This window comes from Mauremys mutica, chromosome 18 (genome assembly GCF_020497125.1).
Source record: "Mauremys mutica isolate MM-2020 ecotype Southern chromosome 18, ASM2049712v1, whole genome shotgun sequence".
Classification (NCBI taxonomy): Eukaryota; Metazoa; Chordata; order Testudines; family Geoemydidae; genus Mauremys; species Mauremys mutica.
The window spans coordinates 8,969,751-8,985,889 of record NC_059089.1 but is presented as its reverse complement, the minus strand read 5'-3'; the positions used below and the strand labels follow the sequence as shown (position 1 = coordinate 8,985,889).

Here is a 16,139-nt window from a genome sequence, read left to right as displayed (position 1 = left end):
AAAGTTTTCGACATCTGTGCATGCAGCACATGCACACACCTAACTGGAATCGATATGAGCAACACATCTCGAAGAACAACAGTTACAGAAAGGTAAGTAACTGTTTTTTCACAATGATGCCGAGATCTAAGTGATAATGTGTATAATATTAGTATGTGACATGCTTTTAGATCTTTTTCTTCAGTATGAATTGTATATTTTCATTGCCTAATTTTCTGCAGACCTAATTAATTTTTCTTTTTCTCTTGGTTAGTTCCCAAGGTTCATTTGGATTTCCATATTGAGGAGTCTATTGCTCTACCTTCTTTTTACCCAGAACTCGAGAAATATGAGCAGTACACGTTATTAATTTATAGTACCCAAAATCCTACTAGGTGCTTTATTAAAAAAAATACACAATCCCAGCCCTTAAAATTTTACAATATAAATTTACAATGTAAAGTTACATGACACAAGGTGAAGGTGTCAAGCATTAGGGGAAAGCCTGAAGCTTGGAAAGACGTGAGTTACAGCAATATGGTCATGCAGTTAAGAAGTAAAAACCCTGAACATTGTTGACTTGCTTACTGTGGGCATCAAATAAGAGGTGGATTTTAAATGAGGCTAAGGCAATAGTTGCATGCATTAAAGTAGGAAGGGTGTTCCTGACACATAGTGTGTGGAAAGAGTTGAGGATGCTTATGGGAAAATCAGATGAAGCTTATATTTGATGGAATGGAGGAGGAACCAGCACAGAGTCAAAGAAGGGGGTGACAGGACCAGACTGACAGCTATGAAGATCATTTTTGCAGCTATACTGTAGAGGGCCTACAGGGGCGGGGGGTAATGTGAGTGAGGAGGAGGCCAGGCAGGAAGAGATCACAATAATCAAGATGGTACAGTACATGATATGGGCATGAGTTAGAGTTTTTGCTGTTGGGAGTGAGAGAAGGGTCATGTCTTGGAAGTGGAGTGGAAGAAGAACAGCAAGGTTTGAACATGGATGGGTGCCCAGATGGGAAGGGAAGAATGAGATGAATGGAAGGGTTGATAGTGACCTGAAGGCTGGAAGCTGCAATGAATACCAAGATGGTGGTATTACCAACAGTAACAGAGACAGTAACTGCTGCTAACTTGCTTTCTGCTCCATCAGTCAGGATTCTTTGGGGGATGGAGGAGATGCAGAAGCCCAGCAGCTTCTGTTTCCTGCTTCCCAACTGCCCTGGTTTGACACTACACATTTCAGTTTAGGAGTCTGAGGGAGCTGCTGCCAGGGCCAATATGCTTTGATTTAGGAGGGGAAATCAGTGGATCTCTCTTACTCATGTAAAGTTGTAATTGTCTGAGAGATATCCAGGGTGAGATGTCAGAGATGCAAAGCGAAATGAGACTGGCTAGAGGGGGAGAGGTTGTGTGGGGAGAGGTGGATTTGGGAGTCATCATCATAGAGAGGATAGTCCAAGCCATGGGAATGGTTAAGGTCACCCAGGCAAAGGGTATAGAGAGAAGTGTAGGGACCCAGCCCTGTGGGCCACCTCCCCTGCACAGAGACTATGGGTGGGGAGAAGGTGGAACCAGCAAAAAAGATGTGGAAGAAGGAATGAGAAATAGGAGGGGAACCAAGAGAGATTGGTATCATTAAAGTCAAGGGAAGAGAGGAGGAGGGAGTGATCAGCTGTGTCAAAGATCAGTGTTGAGGGAAAGTGAGAAGGTGCTAGGGAAGGATGGACAGACTGTATCAATCTTCTCTGTAGCTAGTTGGGAAATTTCCTTTGGAAAGATTGTCCAACAGAAAATGACCTTTTTGTAAAATCAAAATTTTCTGTGGGAAAATTTAAATTTTGTCCCAAAATTTTAATGTTTTGTTGGGGAAATTGAAATGATGGCACCCAGGGAGAATGTGAAATTGACAAAAGCCTTCCTGGTGGGCAGTCAGGGAGCTGAGAAATTCCATTTCATATATCCCAAAATGGAATTTTTCTGAGTTTTCTGTCTCATGAAAAAATTTTTTTTCTTTTCATTCCAAATCAAGACAGTTTTTTCCTGAAATCTCAAAATTGTCTGTGGGATGAAAATTCCTTTTTCTGGTCAGCTCTCACCTTCTCAAAGATATCCGAGAGATCCTGTGCCGAGAGGAAGGGAATATGGGGCATGGGGAAGATTTTGAGGGAGTCACCAGAGCTGAATAAGCAACAGAGTTTGAAGGTCTGGGTCTTAGGAAGATGCAATCCTGTTGTCAAGGAAGAAGGCAGAACTGAAGGAAGACAGGATACAGTTATCTGTGAAGGGTCTGATTTTCTGCAGAGGTACCACACTGTGGAAACAGGAGGATGTGGATGTTGGATCAGAGTCAAGGTCAAGAGTTAGCGGGATGGACTATGGGAGAGAGGGCAGAGAAGTCAAGGATGGAGAGAAGGCATCAACAACAGTCAGTACAGATGGGGAAACAAGGGAAGAAGAAAGGAGCTGCAGAGAACATGGACAGTTGTGACTGGAGGTTACAGAATAGGTAGCTAAGAATTATCAGACTGAATCAGACCAGAGCTGCTTCTCATCCAGTCTCCTATCACTGGCATGAGCTGGTTCAGATGATGAAAAAAACTCTGCTTCAGCAAGACAAAAGAAAGGTAGAAGGGATAGAAACAGAATCTTTACAAGAAGACTGCTAGGTACTTTAGCCAGGAGAAATGGTTAGAATTTCTACTGATGGGCCTGACGCTTGGGGAGACTGGGCTCAAGCCAGACAGCGGTTTGCCCCAAGATCACATGAGATTAAAACAGGAAGCGGGGCCGTACCCGAGCCAAAACCACACAACCTGCCACAGGTTCCGGTGGTTCCCGGACATAATGCCTTGCCAGGAGAAGACTATGCCCGTGAATCTACCTGCTTAACAGCCTGTTGGCTTGCCTGTGACCTAACTTGCCCTCCGAGAAATGGAATTGCTTACTGAGGACTCCAGGCCAGGGCTGCAAACCACCCAGCACAGAGCCATTGAATTCACTAGTAATGACATGTCAGACACACTCAGAGGTGAAAGTAAGCCGGTCCGGTCCGGTATGGCGTACCAGCAAGAGCCAGTACACTGTCGACCGTACCGGCTTTCCCAGGCCAGTGATTTAAAGGGCCTGGGACTCCCAGCAGTGGCTGGAGCCCCAGGTCCTTTAAATTGCTGCCAGAGCCCCAGGGCTCCCGGCCACCTCCACAGCTGGTAGCTCTGGTGGTGATTTAAAGGTCCCAGGCGCCGCTACTGCAGCCGGAGCCCTGGACCTTTTAAATCTCAATTTAAAGGACCCGGGGATTTAATGGCCCCACCTCAGGACTCTGGCATACCGGTAAGTCCTTTAAGTTACTTTCACTCTGGACACACCAATGCCACCGCAAGAGCAATTCAATCTCAAGGCCCTTCAGCTATCTGGCCTGTTCGCCACCCAGAAAAACAGAGTGGCCAAACAATTTCAAAAAATGCAAAGACACACTGAAACCGGTTGATTTTCTGTAGGGTTAGTTGTGTTGAGGTAAGTGATCAAACAGAAAAGTTTAAAATTAATTGTTTTGTGAAAGGAGAAGTGTATGTGGAGCAGCATCTATTGTTCTGTAAGTGTGTGGGTTTGCCTGATGAAGTCAAGGTCACCCTTCACACCCCAATGCAATGAATGCTAATAAGAAGAGAGCTGCCTGGTGTGTGTGCTTGTTAGCTGGATGTAAAGTTCAAATAAAGAACACAAGACAAGCTCTCCTCTTGTTAATGTGGAGAACAACATCTGCTTCATGGCTTGACGCAGAAGGGTTCATATTCCTTCCAAAACACTTGGGATTTTTAAAATCTTTGTTACTGTAATTCTGGATGATCTCGTTAACTATATAAGTGTCCAATTTGCTTCTGAATCCTACTAAACCATTGGCCTTGATATCTTTTGACTAAGTTCCACAAGCCATTTATTTGCTCTTTTGACTGATGCCTCATGTTGCGCAGAGCTTTTCATTGAATTGTCTACAGTGATGAACTGGGACATCACTGGGGGTGTGAGGTGGGATTTAACACAAAAAGGAGAACATTACAGGGTGCTGCTAGGCACTACTGTAATAATAATAATAATAAGAATTAATATGAGGTGATGTTCATTGGAGAGGATGGACATCATGAGGTGTAGCAAGAGGGTACATTTCACAGGGAGGTGGTGTAGGGAGAAGGCAGTGCACCATGAAATGCTGTATGGGAGTATAAATGGGAGTATTGCTAACTTCAAACATTAAAAAATTATGAGTTGGGCCTCCCAAAATCATGAGTTTTTTTGAGGGGGGAAGTTATTTAATTTTTTTTCTAGTTCTGAACATTTAGAGGGCATTTGGGTCAAATTCTCAAGTGTTTCTCTGCAGCCATGAAGACTAGCGACTTACTATTTGTTTTAAATGAAAGCTGAGATTATTACATAATCACCTGACTCCAGGTGCTGGTGATTTAATAAAATCACAAGAGCTGACAGCACTGAAACGGTCTCTTTTTAATAATGAATAATAAATTGTTAAAAACGGCACCCAGAAATCTCTCTTCAATCTCTGGGTAATGTGAGCAAATTAGAAGAGTGCAAGTAGAGGGATAAACCTTGAGGTTTAGGCTTCACAGAGTGCTTCTTCAAGCAAAACTCCCATGAATTCAAGGAAGGTCTGAGTCAGGGCCACCCAGAGGATTCAGGGGGCCTGGGGTCTTCAGCGGCGGGGGGACCCTGCTTCAGCAGTAATTCAGCAGCAGGGGGTCCTTCCGCTCCGGGACCCACCGCCAAAGTGCCCCGAAGACCCACAGCGGGGGCCCCCCACCGCCTAATTACTGCCAAAGTGCAGCAGCGGCCGGTCCCGCTTCGGTGGTAATTTGGCAGTGGGGGGCGGAAGGACCCCCCGTCACCGAAGACCCAGAGTGGAAGAAGTTCCAGGGGCCCAGGCCCCGCGAGAGTTTTCCAGGGCCCTCAGAGCGACTGAAGGACCCCGCTCCAGGGGCCCCGAAAAACTCTCCTGGGGGCCCCTGCGGGACCTGGGGCAAATTGCCCCACTGCCCCCCTCTCTGGGCGGCCCTGGTCTGAGTTAGAATTAAGGGAAGGTCTACACTCAAAATGTTGCAGATGGGAAGGCTTCTCCCATCAGAGCAGGGATCCACCCCCGGAGAGGCAGTAGCTAGTTGCCATGAGAAGCCCTCCTACTCACCTTGTCTCTCTAATATAGTATCGTTGCACTTTGCTTAGTTGGTAAATCAGAAATGGAACAGCTTTTCAGTTCATTCTGATCAGTTACAGCAAATGACATTTCTTCAGCCTATTACCTAGGAGAGCTTTATCCTGAATATAGAAGAGCCCACATCCAGCTCCTGTTACAGTCAAAGGAAAGATTCTCAATGGGAGATGGGTCAAGGCCTAAATCAGTTTGTTGAAAAAATGCATGTCGCTATAATTTACCTGATTTCTGTCAAATTCATTCATGGCATCTTTAACTCCCTTGAGATAGTTAACACCCATAATCCAGGTGAAGCGCGGTACAAATCCAGTATAGCCTTTGGGTGAAGAGAAGAGAGCACATTTATTGCTTGAGAACACATCAGTACACACTGTATGGGGCTCAACAATATACAAGCAGGAGCATTTTAGGCAAAATTCAGATTTTTTTAAACCATCTCTAGATTAAATTTTAAAATCAGATATTTCACACCCATTGGTCATTTTGAAACATGGCTTTTTTCATTATCCCAGGGAAAATGCTGTGAGCTGGAGGGGCCTCTTTATCTATAGATGACCTCCATATAATGAGAACAGAAATACTGTTTCTTCATAACCAAAAGCCCTGTGACTGGTATGTCATAGTGGAATACATAGCCAAGTATAAGAAACATGAAGTCCTTCTTTCATTCCTCATGTTCCTTTTCCCCTCCAGCAACTCCTCACTGAGGATCAGAGAAGAAAGAAGCTAGAAAGGGGGAAAAAAGGCAAAACAAGGAAAGAATTAAAAAAAAAAAGAATTCAGAATCTCCTCCTCCCATAGACACAGGCTCCCTTTGGAGGCAAGGTCATTCTGTTCCATAAACCTCCAGCTATTGGAGCCAGGGATGTACCTCATCCACTCCAGACCGATAAGACTGTACTTTCTTTTCTGCCCCCACCCAGAAGGGATTAAGAGGAGATAACTTTCTGGTGCAGTCACCCCACGTGGCCGTGTAAAGTAGGCACCAACCCTCTGGCTCAGCCTTTCCAGGTGCCAGGCATCTCATCATAGGTCTGTAACATCTCAGGGAGGGAGCAGAGAAACAAATAACTTGTGTGTGTGCACTTTGCGACCCTTTTTATGAACGAAGGCCTCATACTCCTGCCTGAGAGGAGGCAACTCTCATTCACATGTTTCATGGATTAGGTAACAGTCACTCCAGGCACAGTTGAAAACAGAACCTCAGTCAGATAGACCTAAGCCTCATCCATGTTGCCATACTGTCTTTCAGAAGGAATGTGCCAATCTGTGTGCTTGTCTCTGCTGTGTCTAACTGCATGACCAGTCTCTTCCCAGACCCAGGAATAAAACCCTGGAGTCATGATGCCCAACACTGTAATAAATCATTGTAGATCCCCTTGGCAGAGCATGTGTTATGCCTCCCTTTGTGGCCTGGGCCACACTGAGGATAGCAAGGTAGCACTGATGCTAATTACTCCTATAGCTGAAGTGACAATGCTCTATGATGTGAATCTGAATGGGATGGTTTAATCCCTGCTAATGCTGGTGGAATGTATATAGATATGAGTCCATCTTAAATTGTGAGTCCAGTGACACCCTAAAGACTAATAGATTTATTTGGGCATAAGCTTTCATGGGTAAAAACACCTCACTTCTTCAGCGTATGCCCAAATAAACCTGTTAGTCTTTAAGGTGCCACCGACTCCTTGTTCTTTTTGTGGATACAGACTAATACGGCTACTCCCGATACTTAAATTATTGGGACGACCTTGGAATGATTGTACTTCATGAAATGGTTTTATTTCCCAGAACACTATATTTAGAATTGAATTTGTATGTATTAATATTTGCTTTATTGTTCCATTTAATGTAGGTAATTTGAAGAATAGAAGCTCTCACTTTAAGAACATGAACGTAACAGAATATGCTTGAAAGAGATTTTGCCTTTAGGGTCACTGAATGGTAGACCTCATAAAACTTGATTTAATAAACTAAACTTTCCAGAAAGCAAGCATTGTTCTCAAGGTGTAACATTAGCACTCATTAGAGGCCTGGATTCGTCAGGGCACTGCTACTCATAGACGTTAAGGCCAGAGGGGGACCATCATGATTGTCTAATCCCACTTCCTACACATTGCATGCTACAGAACCTTGCCCACCAACTTCTATAATACACCCATAATCTTGGGCTGATTTACTGGAGTCCTCAAATCATGATTTAAAGACTTCAAATTACAGAGAATCCACCATTTACACTAGTTTAAATCTACAAGTGCCCTATGCTGCAAAGAAAGGCAAAAAAACTCCCACTGTCTCTGCCAATCTGACCCGGGGGGGAATTCCTTCCTGACCCTAAATATGGCGATCAGTTAGACTCTGAGCACGTGGGGGAGATCCAGCAGCCACACACTTGGGAAAGAATTCTCTGTAATAACTCAGAGCCCTCCCCATCTAGTGTCCCATCACCAGCTGTGAGAGAGATTTGCTACTAGCAATCGCAGATCAGCTACATGCCATTGTAGGCAGGCTCATCATACTGTCCCCTCCATAAACATGTCAAGCTTATTCTTGAAGCCAGATATGTCTTTTGCCCCCACTACTCCCCTTGGAAGGCTGTTCCAGAACTTCAGTCCTCTGATGGTTAGAAACCTTCGTCTAATTTCAAGTCTAAACTTCCTAGTGTCCAGTTTATATCCATTTGTTCTTGTGTCAGCATTGGCCCTTAACTTAAGTAATTCTTCCCCCTCCCAGATATTTCTCCCTCTGATATATTTATACAGAGCAATCACATCTCCCCTCAGGCTAAACAAGCCAAGCTCTTTGAGTCGCTTCTCAAAAGCCAGGTGTAGTGGGGCGGTCACCCCACTCTGGCTCAGAAAGGGTTAAAAGCCAGAGGGCTGGGGCTGAGAGACAATCAGGAAGAGGCTGGGAGGTGGCCAGGCTGCGCCCTATAAAAGGGCTGCAGGGCCAGAAGGCCGTCAGTCTCTCTCCAGCCTTGGAGAGAGATGGGCCTGGCTGCCTAAAAGAGCAAAGGGTACCTTGGACAGCGCAGTGCTGGGGAAGGGCAGGAGGAACTGGGTGAGCTCCAGCCTGGCAAGCCCCCGGGCAGAGGCCTGGCTGTCAGGGCTGGAAGAGGTATTAGGGCTGTGGGGTGGCAGCCAGGGAAGGAAGAGGCAACAGGTCGAACCCCCTAGCTGACGATGAGTGACCACTTCAGACTGCAGTTTGCCCCTGAGGGAAGGGGCTAGATGAAGACTTGCAGTGGGTCACTGAGGCGAGGTGGGTTTAAGGGATTGGGGTTCCCTGGGTAGGGGAGGATCCTGCGTGTGGGGGTAATCTGGGGGGCAGCATCTAGGAAAAAGGGCACCCCGTGGGCGGGTGAGGGACACAGGGCCTGAAGTACTGTGGTGGACACTGTCTAGGGCCTGGTCTACACTGGGTGGGGGGGGGTCGAACTAAGGTACGCAAGTTCAGCTACGCAAATAGCGTAGCTGAACTCGAACTACCTTAGTTCGAACTACTTACCCGTCCTGACGCCGCGGGATCGAAGTCCGCAGCTCCCCCGTTGACTCCGCCACCGCCATTCGTGGTGGTGGAGTTCCGGAGTTGACGGGAGCGTGTTCGGAGTTCGATATATCGCGTCTAGATGAGCCGTGATATATCGAACTCCGAGAAGTCGATCGCTACCCGCCGACCCGGGCGGGTAGTATGGACGTAGCCTAGGAAGTAGGTATTGGTAGGGAGACACCGGCCAGCAGGAGGCGCTCCAAGGCTGGGATGAGCTAATTCCTGAGGTAACCAGCAGGAGGCACCATGGAAGTGAATGCATGCCATGTTACAGTAGGTTTTCCATTCCTTGGATCATCCTAGTAGCCCTTCTCTGCACCTGCTCCAGTTCATATTTATTAAACATGGGAGACCAGAATTGCATGTACTATTCTAGATGAGGTCTCACCAGTGTCTTTTATAATGGCAATAACCACTTCCCTATCTCTACTGGAAATACCTTGCCTGATGCATTAGCCTTTTTCACAGCCACATCACATTGGCAGCTCATAGTCATCCTGTGATCAACCAGTACAACCTGGTCTTTCTTCTTTACTGTTGCTTCCAACTGATAAGCCCCCAGCTTATAGCAACATTTCTTGGTGTTAGTCCCTAAGTGCATGACCTTGCACTTTACACTATTAAATTTCATCCCATTTCTATTGCTCCAGTTTTCAAGGTCACCCAGATCTACTTGTATGGTATTCTGGTCCTCCCCCATATTGGCAATACCTCCCAACTTTGGGTCATCCACTTATTTTATTAGCACACTCCTATTCTTTGAGCCAAGGCCATTAATAAAAATGTTAAATAAGATTGGTCCCAACACTGATCTATGAGGAACTCCACTAGAAACCTCCCTCCAGACTGACCAGGGCCAAGCTAACTGGAGCCCTCCCCCCATCCTCGCATGCTCGGCCTCTGTCCCTGGCAGCTGAGCCAGGGCAGGGAGCGGGCCGCCACTGACTCTGAGCCAGGCTCTCAGGCAGAACCAGCTCCATCCTGCTCTCTGCCCGGCTGCCAGGACAGTAGCCAAATGTGTGGGGGATGCCACAGGGGGGAAGATGCAGGGAGAGAAGGACAGAGCCCCTCCCCTCCCCCCCACAGTAACGTGGGGGCAAGGATAGCGCTGCAGCCCCAGGGTGCAGGGTGGGGGATCACTGGGCAGGGGAGACATGTACGGTGGTCACATGCCTCCCGCCCCCAATATAAGGAGTCGTATATGCTAGAGATGGACAAGGATGGCCAGGCTGTGGCCATCAGAGAGAATAGAACCAGGAAGAATTCCACACAGCTCCAAGTTTCAAAACAATGCCACGTCTTCAACGGGGAAACTGTGGAAGATAATTTTCAAGATCCAGCAGGTCCAAGGGAATGGAGAGATGCACAGGACACACCTGCGGATGGCAGCTCGGCCCAACCTGCAAGAAAATCACAGTTGTCCACAAAGAGTTCTCCAACCACCCAAGGAAGACAGATGATCCTTCTTGGGGATTCAATACTCAGAAGAATCAAAAGAAAGTTCTACAAGGGACAGGCAGACAACAGGACAATGTGCTGCATTCCCAGGGCTAGGCATGAGATGTCGATAGGCTTTTGAAGTCAATGGGAAAAGATCCACTGGTGATGGTTCAAAGTAGCACTAATGACACTGCATCACAGCATATCCCACAGATCGTAGATGATATCAGGAAACTTGGAAGTGTGGATGTCTAAGGCTAAGCCAGCTTCTCTTTAGATCCTTTCTGTCCCACGCGTAAAAGACAGAATGCAGAAGATTCTGAAAGTGAACTACTGGTAAGTGGTGTAGGGTGGAGCATTTTGGTTTTGTGGAACATTGGCCCAGCTGCTATGAGGAGAAGGGACTGTACAGCTTGGATGGTTTCCACCTCAGTAGAAGGGTGACCCATCACCCCAGAGATAGGCTGGCTAAAGTAGTCAGGTGCGTGTTACACTAATAACAAAAGAGAAAGGTGAAAAGAGGGAAGATATAAGCACTGAGCAGCACAAAATCAAGATATTGAGAACAAAATTAATCAAGGACCCAAAGGATATGAAGAGAAGAAATTCTTTAATGGCCTATAGACCAATGCCAGGAGCCTGGATAACAAACAAGAGGCGCTGGAATTCCTCATTTATAAGCATACATTTGATCTACTTAGTATTGCTAAACCCTGGTGGGATGATTCACACTATTGGAATGTTAAAATCAACGGTTATAACCTATTTTGGAAAGAGCAAGTGAGCAAAAGGGGAGGGGGAGTGGCACTCTTCAAAAGTAGCATGTCCTGTTTCTGAGCGATGGATAACTTGGAAGAAAATTATCTTGACTCTTTGTGGATCAATATCCTAACAGATAAAGCACAAGATGAGGTATTAGCTGGTGTCCGCTACAGACCACCTAATCACACAAGGGAACAGGTCGACTGGCTCCTTATACACCTTTTTATAATGGGCAAGAAAAAAAGTTAAACACAATTATGAGCCATATCTGCTGAGAGGAAAGATTTAATCAGAAAAATGTGACTGATCATTAGGAATTGTTTAAGAAGACTTTGCTAGATGCCCCAAAAGCCACTGTCCCACAATTGAGGAAAAAGGCTGTGCTGGTTAAAAAACTCTGCTGGTTTCGAGAGGATGTGACGGCAGCTATAAAAAATAATATATAACAAGTGGAAGAAAGAAGAATTTGATAGTAATAAATATAAATCAGAAGCCATGAATTGTAGAGAACTGATAAAGAAAACAAAGGGCCACAAGAAGAAATCTACGGCCAACAGAGTTAAAGAAATTCAGGAGTTTTTTTAGTATATTAGGAACAAAAAAATCCTAAAAATGATATTGGTCCAGTACTAGTTGGAAATGTTAGAATTATCAATAATAATGCAGAAAAGATAGATGTGTTCACTAAATATTTCTGTTCTGTATTTGAGAAAAAACAACAGATGATGGAACCATATCATACGATAACATTGTTTCCATTCCTCTAGTGTCTGAGGAGGATGTTAAAGAGAAGCTACTAAAGTTGGATATTTTAAAAATCAGCAGGTCTGGATAACATCCATTCAAGAGTTTAAAAAAAGCTGGTTCAGGAGCTTGTTAGTCTGTTAATGTTGATTTTCAATATGTTTTGGAACAACAGGAAAAATCCAGAAGAGTAGAAGAAAGCTAATATTGTGCTAATAAATTAAAAAGATGCATGAGATGACACAGGTAACTTCATCAATCCCAGGCAAGATAATGAAGTGGATGATCTGGGACTTGGTCAATAAAAAGAGTTAAAGGCAGGTAATATAATTAATGCTACTTTATGAAAATAGATCCTGTGAAACTAACTCAATATCTTTTTTTGATGAGATGACAAGTTTGGCTGATAAAGGTAATAGTGTTGCTGTAATGTACTTAGACTTCCGTAAGGCATTTGACTTGATACAGCATGACATTTTGATTTACAAAATTAGAACAATATAAAATTAACCTGGCACACATTAAATAGATTCAAAACTGGCTAACTGATAGATCTAAAAATGTAATTGTAAATGAGGAATCATCATCAGAAAGGTGTGTTTTTAATGGGGTCCTGAAGGGATCAGATTTTGGCCTTATATTATTTAACATTTTTATCAATGACCTAGAAGAAACCATAAATTCTTCTTCGAGATGTGTTGCTCATATCAATTCCAATTAGGTGTGCACGCACTGCATGCACGATCGTCAGAAGATTTTTACCCTAGCAACACTCGGTGGGTCGGCTGAGGTGCCCCTGGAGAGGCGCCCTTATGGCGCTGGATATATGCCCCCGCTGACCCAGTGCCCCCTCAGTTCCTTCTTATCACCCGTGACAGTCATTGGAACTGTGGAGCGCGACTTAGCTGATCTCCACTCTCCCTAGCATTCCCTTTAGTACCTGTTAATAGTTTCTGATTAGTTGTTAATAGTTGGTTATAGTTGTTAATAGTTGTGAATTACTTAGTATAGTTAGAATTAGTTTAATTAGTGGGGGGGGAAAGGGGTCTTCTCTCCTCTCCCCTATCCCAGTACCTAGGCCCATGCCTGGGTCTCTGGGCTTCAAACCCTGCTCAGCTTGCCAGAGGCCGATGCCAACAGGAGACCCCCACGACTCTTGCCTAAGGTGTCTGGGGGAATCCCACCAAGCAGACTAGTGCTGCATTTACAAAGCCTTCCAGCCGAGGACCAGGAAGGAGCGGGACTTTAGACTGAAGCAGCTCCTTCTGGAGGCGGCACTTAGCCTGGTCCCTTCCTCCACGCGCTGAGACTCAGCACTGTCGTCCTCAGTGCGGAGTGCCTCTGCGGCACCGACTGGTCTGGAACCGTGTTCGGACTCTACCAAAGACTCACGGCGCCACATCTCCCCGGCACCTCCACCACCACGGTGCAGGTCTCTATCTCCAAAGAAGAAACAGCCCAAGCAGGTGCCGGCCACTTCTTGTTTGTCGGTGCAACAGCTGCCGACGCTTCCCGCACCGCAGGTGGAGCCACGTCCATTGCTGGAGTGCTTAGGACAAATATTGGCTCCTTCACCGTCGACTCCGGTGCCGCAAGTCTGGTGCACATAAACTCCCTGGGGCACACCGCGGTCGAGCTGAGACTACCCTCCACACCGGAGACCTTTTCAATGGCGCGGGACTTGATCGCACTCACAGAGCCGACTCCTCTGCAGCTGGCAGCACCTCTGGCTGTCGAAGGGAAAGCCGTCCCTCATGAGACCACTGTCGCTGAGTGAAGAAGGACGACACTGGTCCCGGTCCCGATCTTCTTCCTGGCACCCATCATGGCGTCACTCGCAGTCCCAGCACTGTTCTTGTTCTTGGCACCGGTCGTACTCGCGACGCTGCTCCGGCTTGCAGAGATCCAAATTGTGTTATGGCCGGTACCGATTGAACTCCCGGCACTGCTCCCGGTACCGGTCAGAGCAGCACTCGACCCGGAGCTGATTCCGCTGCCAATCTCACTGGAGGTCGCCATCGAGATCCAGATCAGGCTCCCAGTACTGATACGACTGCAGGCACCAATCGATGTTTTGGTACCATTCTGCCTCATGGCACCAGTCTCCGGCACCACGGCACCATACAGCACTGGCACATACAGCACTGCCTTGGCATCTTGCTCTGCCTCTGCATCGTTGCACTCACACTGTTCCACTCCTTCGGACCCCCAAGTACCAGAGGCCAGTGTGTCTTGCCACCCCGTCCCCCCGCCGGGAGGCTCTAAGGTGACTGCTCCAGCGCCAATACAGGCCCACGCTCCTAGTGTGATGGACCTCTGCACCCACCAGGAACTGCTCTGCAGAGTGGTGCGCAATATGAACCTCCAGGTAGAGGAGGTGGTGAAGGTAGAGGAACCTGTGGTGGACATTCTGTCCGCAGAGGCACCGTCCAGAGTTGCCGTCCCCGTCATATGAACCATACAGGCCAATGCCAAGACAATCTAGCAATCACCAGCCTCTACTCCACCTAGGGCCAAGGGGGTGAAAAGGACGTACTTTGTCCCTTTGAAGGACTATGAGCACCTCTACACGCACCCCCAACTATGCTCCCTTGTCGTGGCTTTGGTCAACGAGAAGGAGCGGCACGGTCAGCAGGCCCCGGCGCCTAAATCAAAGGATGCTAGATGTCTAGACTTGTTTGGGCACAAGGTGTACCCAGCCGGAGGCTTGCAGCTCAGGGTGGCCAACCAGCAGGCACTCCTGAGCCGATATGACTATAATTCATGGCACTCTGTGGAGAAATTCAAGGAGTTGGTTCCACAGGAGTCCAGAGAGGAATTTGGGGCTATAATAGAAGAAGGAAAGAAGGTGGCCAGAACTTCCCTACAAGCCTCTCTGGATGCAGCAGACAGGACCCGGGCCTTGGGCATAGCCATGCGCCGCATCTCATGGCTGCAGGTCTCTGACTTACCACCAGAGTTACAGCAGACCCTCCAGGACCTGCCCTTTGATGGCCAGGGCCTAGTCTCCGAGAAGACAGACTCAAGGCTGCAGAGTCTGAAGGACTCGAGAATTATCATGCGCTCTCTGGGGATGCACACCCCACTAACACAGAGAAGGCCCTTCAGACCACAGCCTCAGAGGTCATACCCTCCCCCTCGGCCGAGACAGGACTTCTTTAGAAGACGCGACGAGGTGGTAAAAGGAAACAAACTGGACAACAAGCCAGCCAAAACCAGGGCCCTCCCAAGCCATCGGCAGGGCCTAAGCAGAACTTTTGAAGGTGCGCCCAAGGACGGAGCACCAGTCTCCATTCAGGATCCTTCCCCGCCTTTCCAAAATAGTCTCTCCCATTTCCTCTGTGCGTGGTCCTACATAACATCAGATTGTTGGGTCCTACACATGGTGGAAAGGGGATACTCCCTCCAATTTGCTTCCCCCCCCCACCCTCCTTCCCCGTCCCTCTTTAGGGACCCTTCTCACGAGCACCTCCTTCTACAGGAGGTCCAATCACTCCTGGCTTTGGGAGTGATAGAGGAGGTTCCGGGAGAGTCAAAGGGCAAAGTCTTTTATTCCCGCTACTTCCTAATCCCCAAGGCCAAGGGTGGGCTTCAGCAGTCTCACTAGGGACCATTATTCCTTCCCTAGATCCAGGAGACTGGTACGCCACCCTCAACATGAAGGACACATACTTCCACATTGCAATCTACCCAGTGCACAGCCGCTTCCTTTGCTTTGTGGTCCATCAACAGCACTTCCAATTCACCGTCCTTCCTTTCGGCCTATCCATGGCCCTCAGGGTGTTTACCAAATGCATGGCTGTGGTGGCTGCCTCCCTTCGTCGACAATGGGTCCAAGTGTTCCCATATCTCGATGACTGGCTTATTCGGGGTTGCTCCAGGGATCAGGTGCAGTCTCATGTTCAGCTCACCATGAACGTGTTCAATCGGCTGGGCCTCCTGCTCAGTGTCGCGAAATCCACTCTGGTACCAACCCAGAGGATAGAATTCATAGGAGCAGTATTAGACTCAGGCCTAGCCCGGCCAATTCTGCCGGAAGCACGCTTCCAATCCCTGGTGAACATTGTCCACAGCCTGCAAAGCTTCCTGACCTCGACCGTGAAAACATGCCTATGCCTCCTGGGACACATGGCCTCTTGCACGTTTGTGACCAGGCACGCCAGGCTGCAACTACATCCACTCCAAGCCTGGCTATCAACAATATACCGCCCAGGTTGGGACAGCTTGAGCACGATGGTTACCATGCCGCCAGAGGTATTAGCCTCTCTAGGCCGGTGGCTGGACCCCAAATCAGTGTGCGAAGGGGTGTCATTTCACGCCCCGCAGCCCTCCATGTCCCTAGTCACGGATGCGTCATTCCTGGGATGGGGAGCCCACCTCGGGAACCTCCGTACACAGGGGCTATGGTCGGCAGGAGAGTTATCCCTGCACATCAACATAC

General features: G+C 47.5%; 1 protein-coding gene across 3 annotated transcripts in view; it reads right to left on the bottom strand.

Annotated features, from left to right (window-relative positions):
• FAM166A (family with sequence similarity 166 member A) overlaps positions 1-16,139 on the bottom strand; it is a 65,218-nt gene that overhangs the window by 21,674 nt on the left and 27,405 nt on the right. For all 3 annotated transcript variants that reach the window (XM_044992157.1, XM_044992158.1, XM_044992159.1), the window contains one exon: positions 5,425-5,519. In XM_044992157.1, the coding sequence (XP_044848092.1) occupies positions 5,425-5,519 (95 nt within the window). The remainder of the gene's footprint in view (positions 1-5,424; positions 5,520-16,139) is intronic.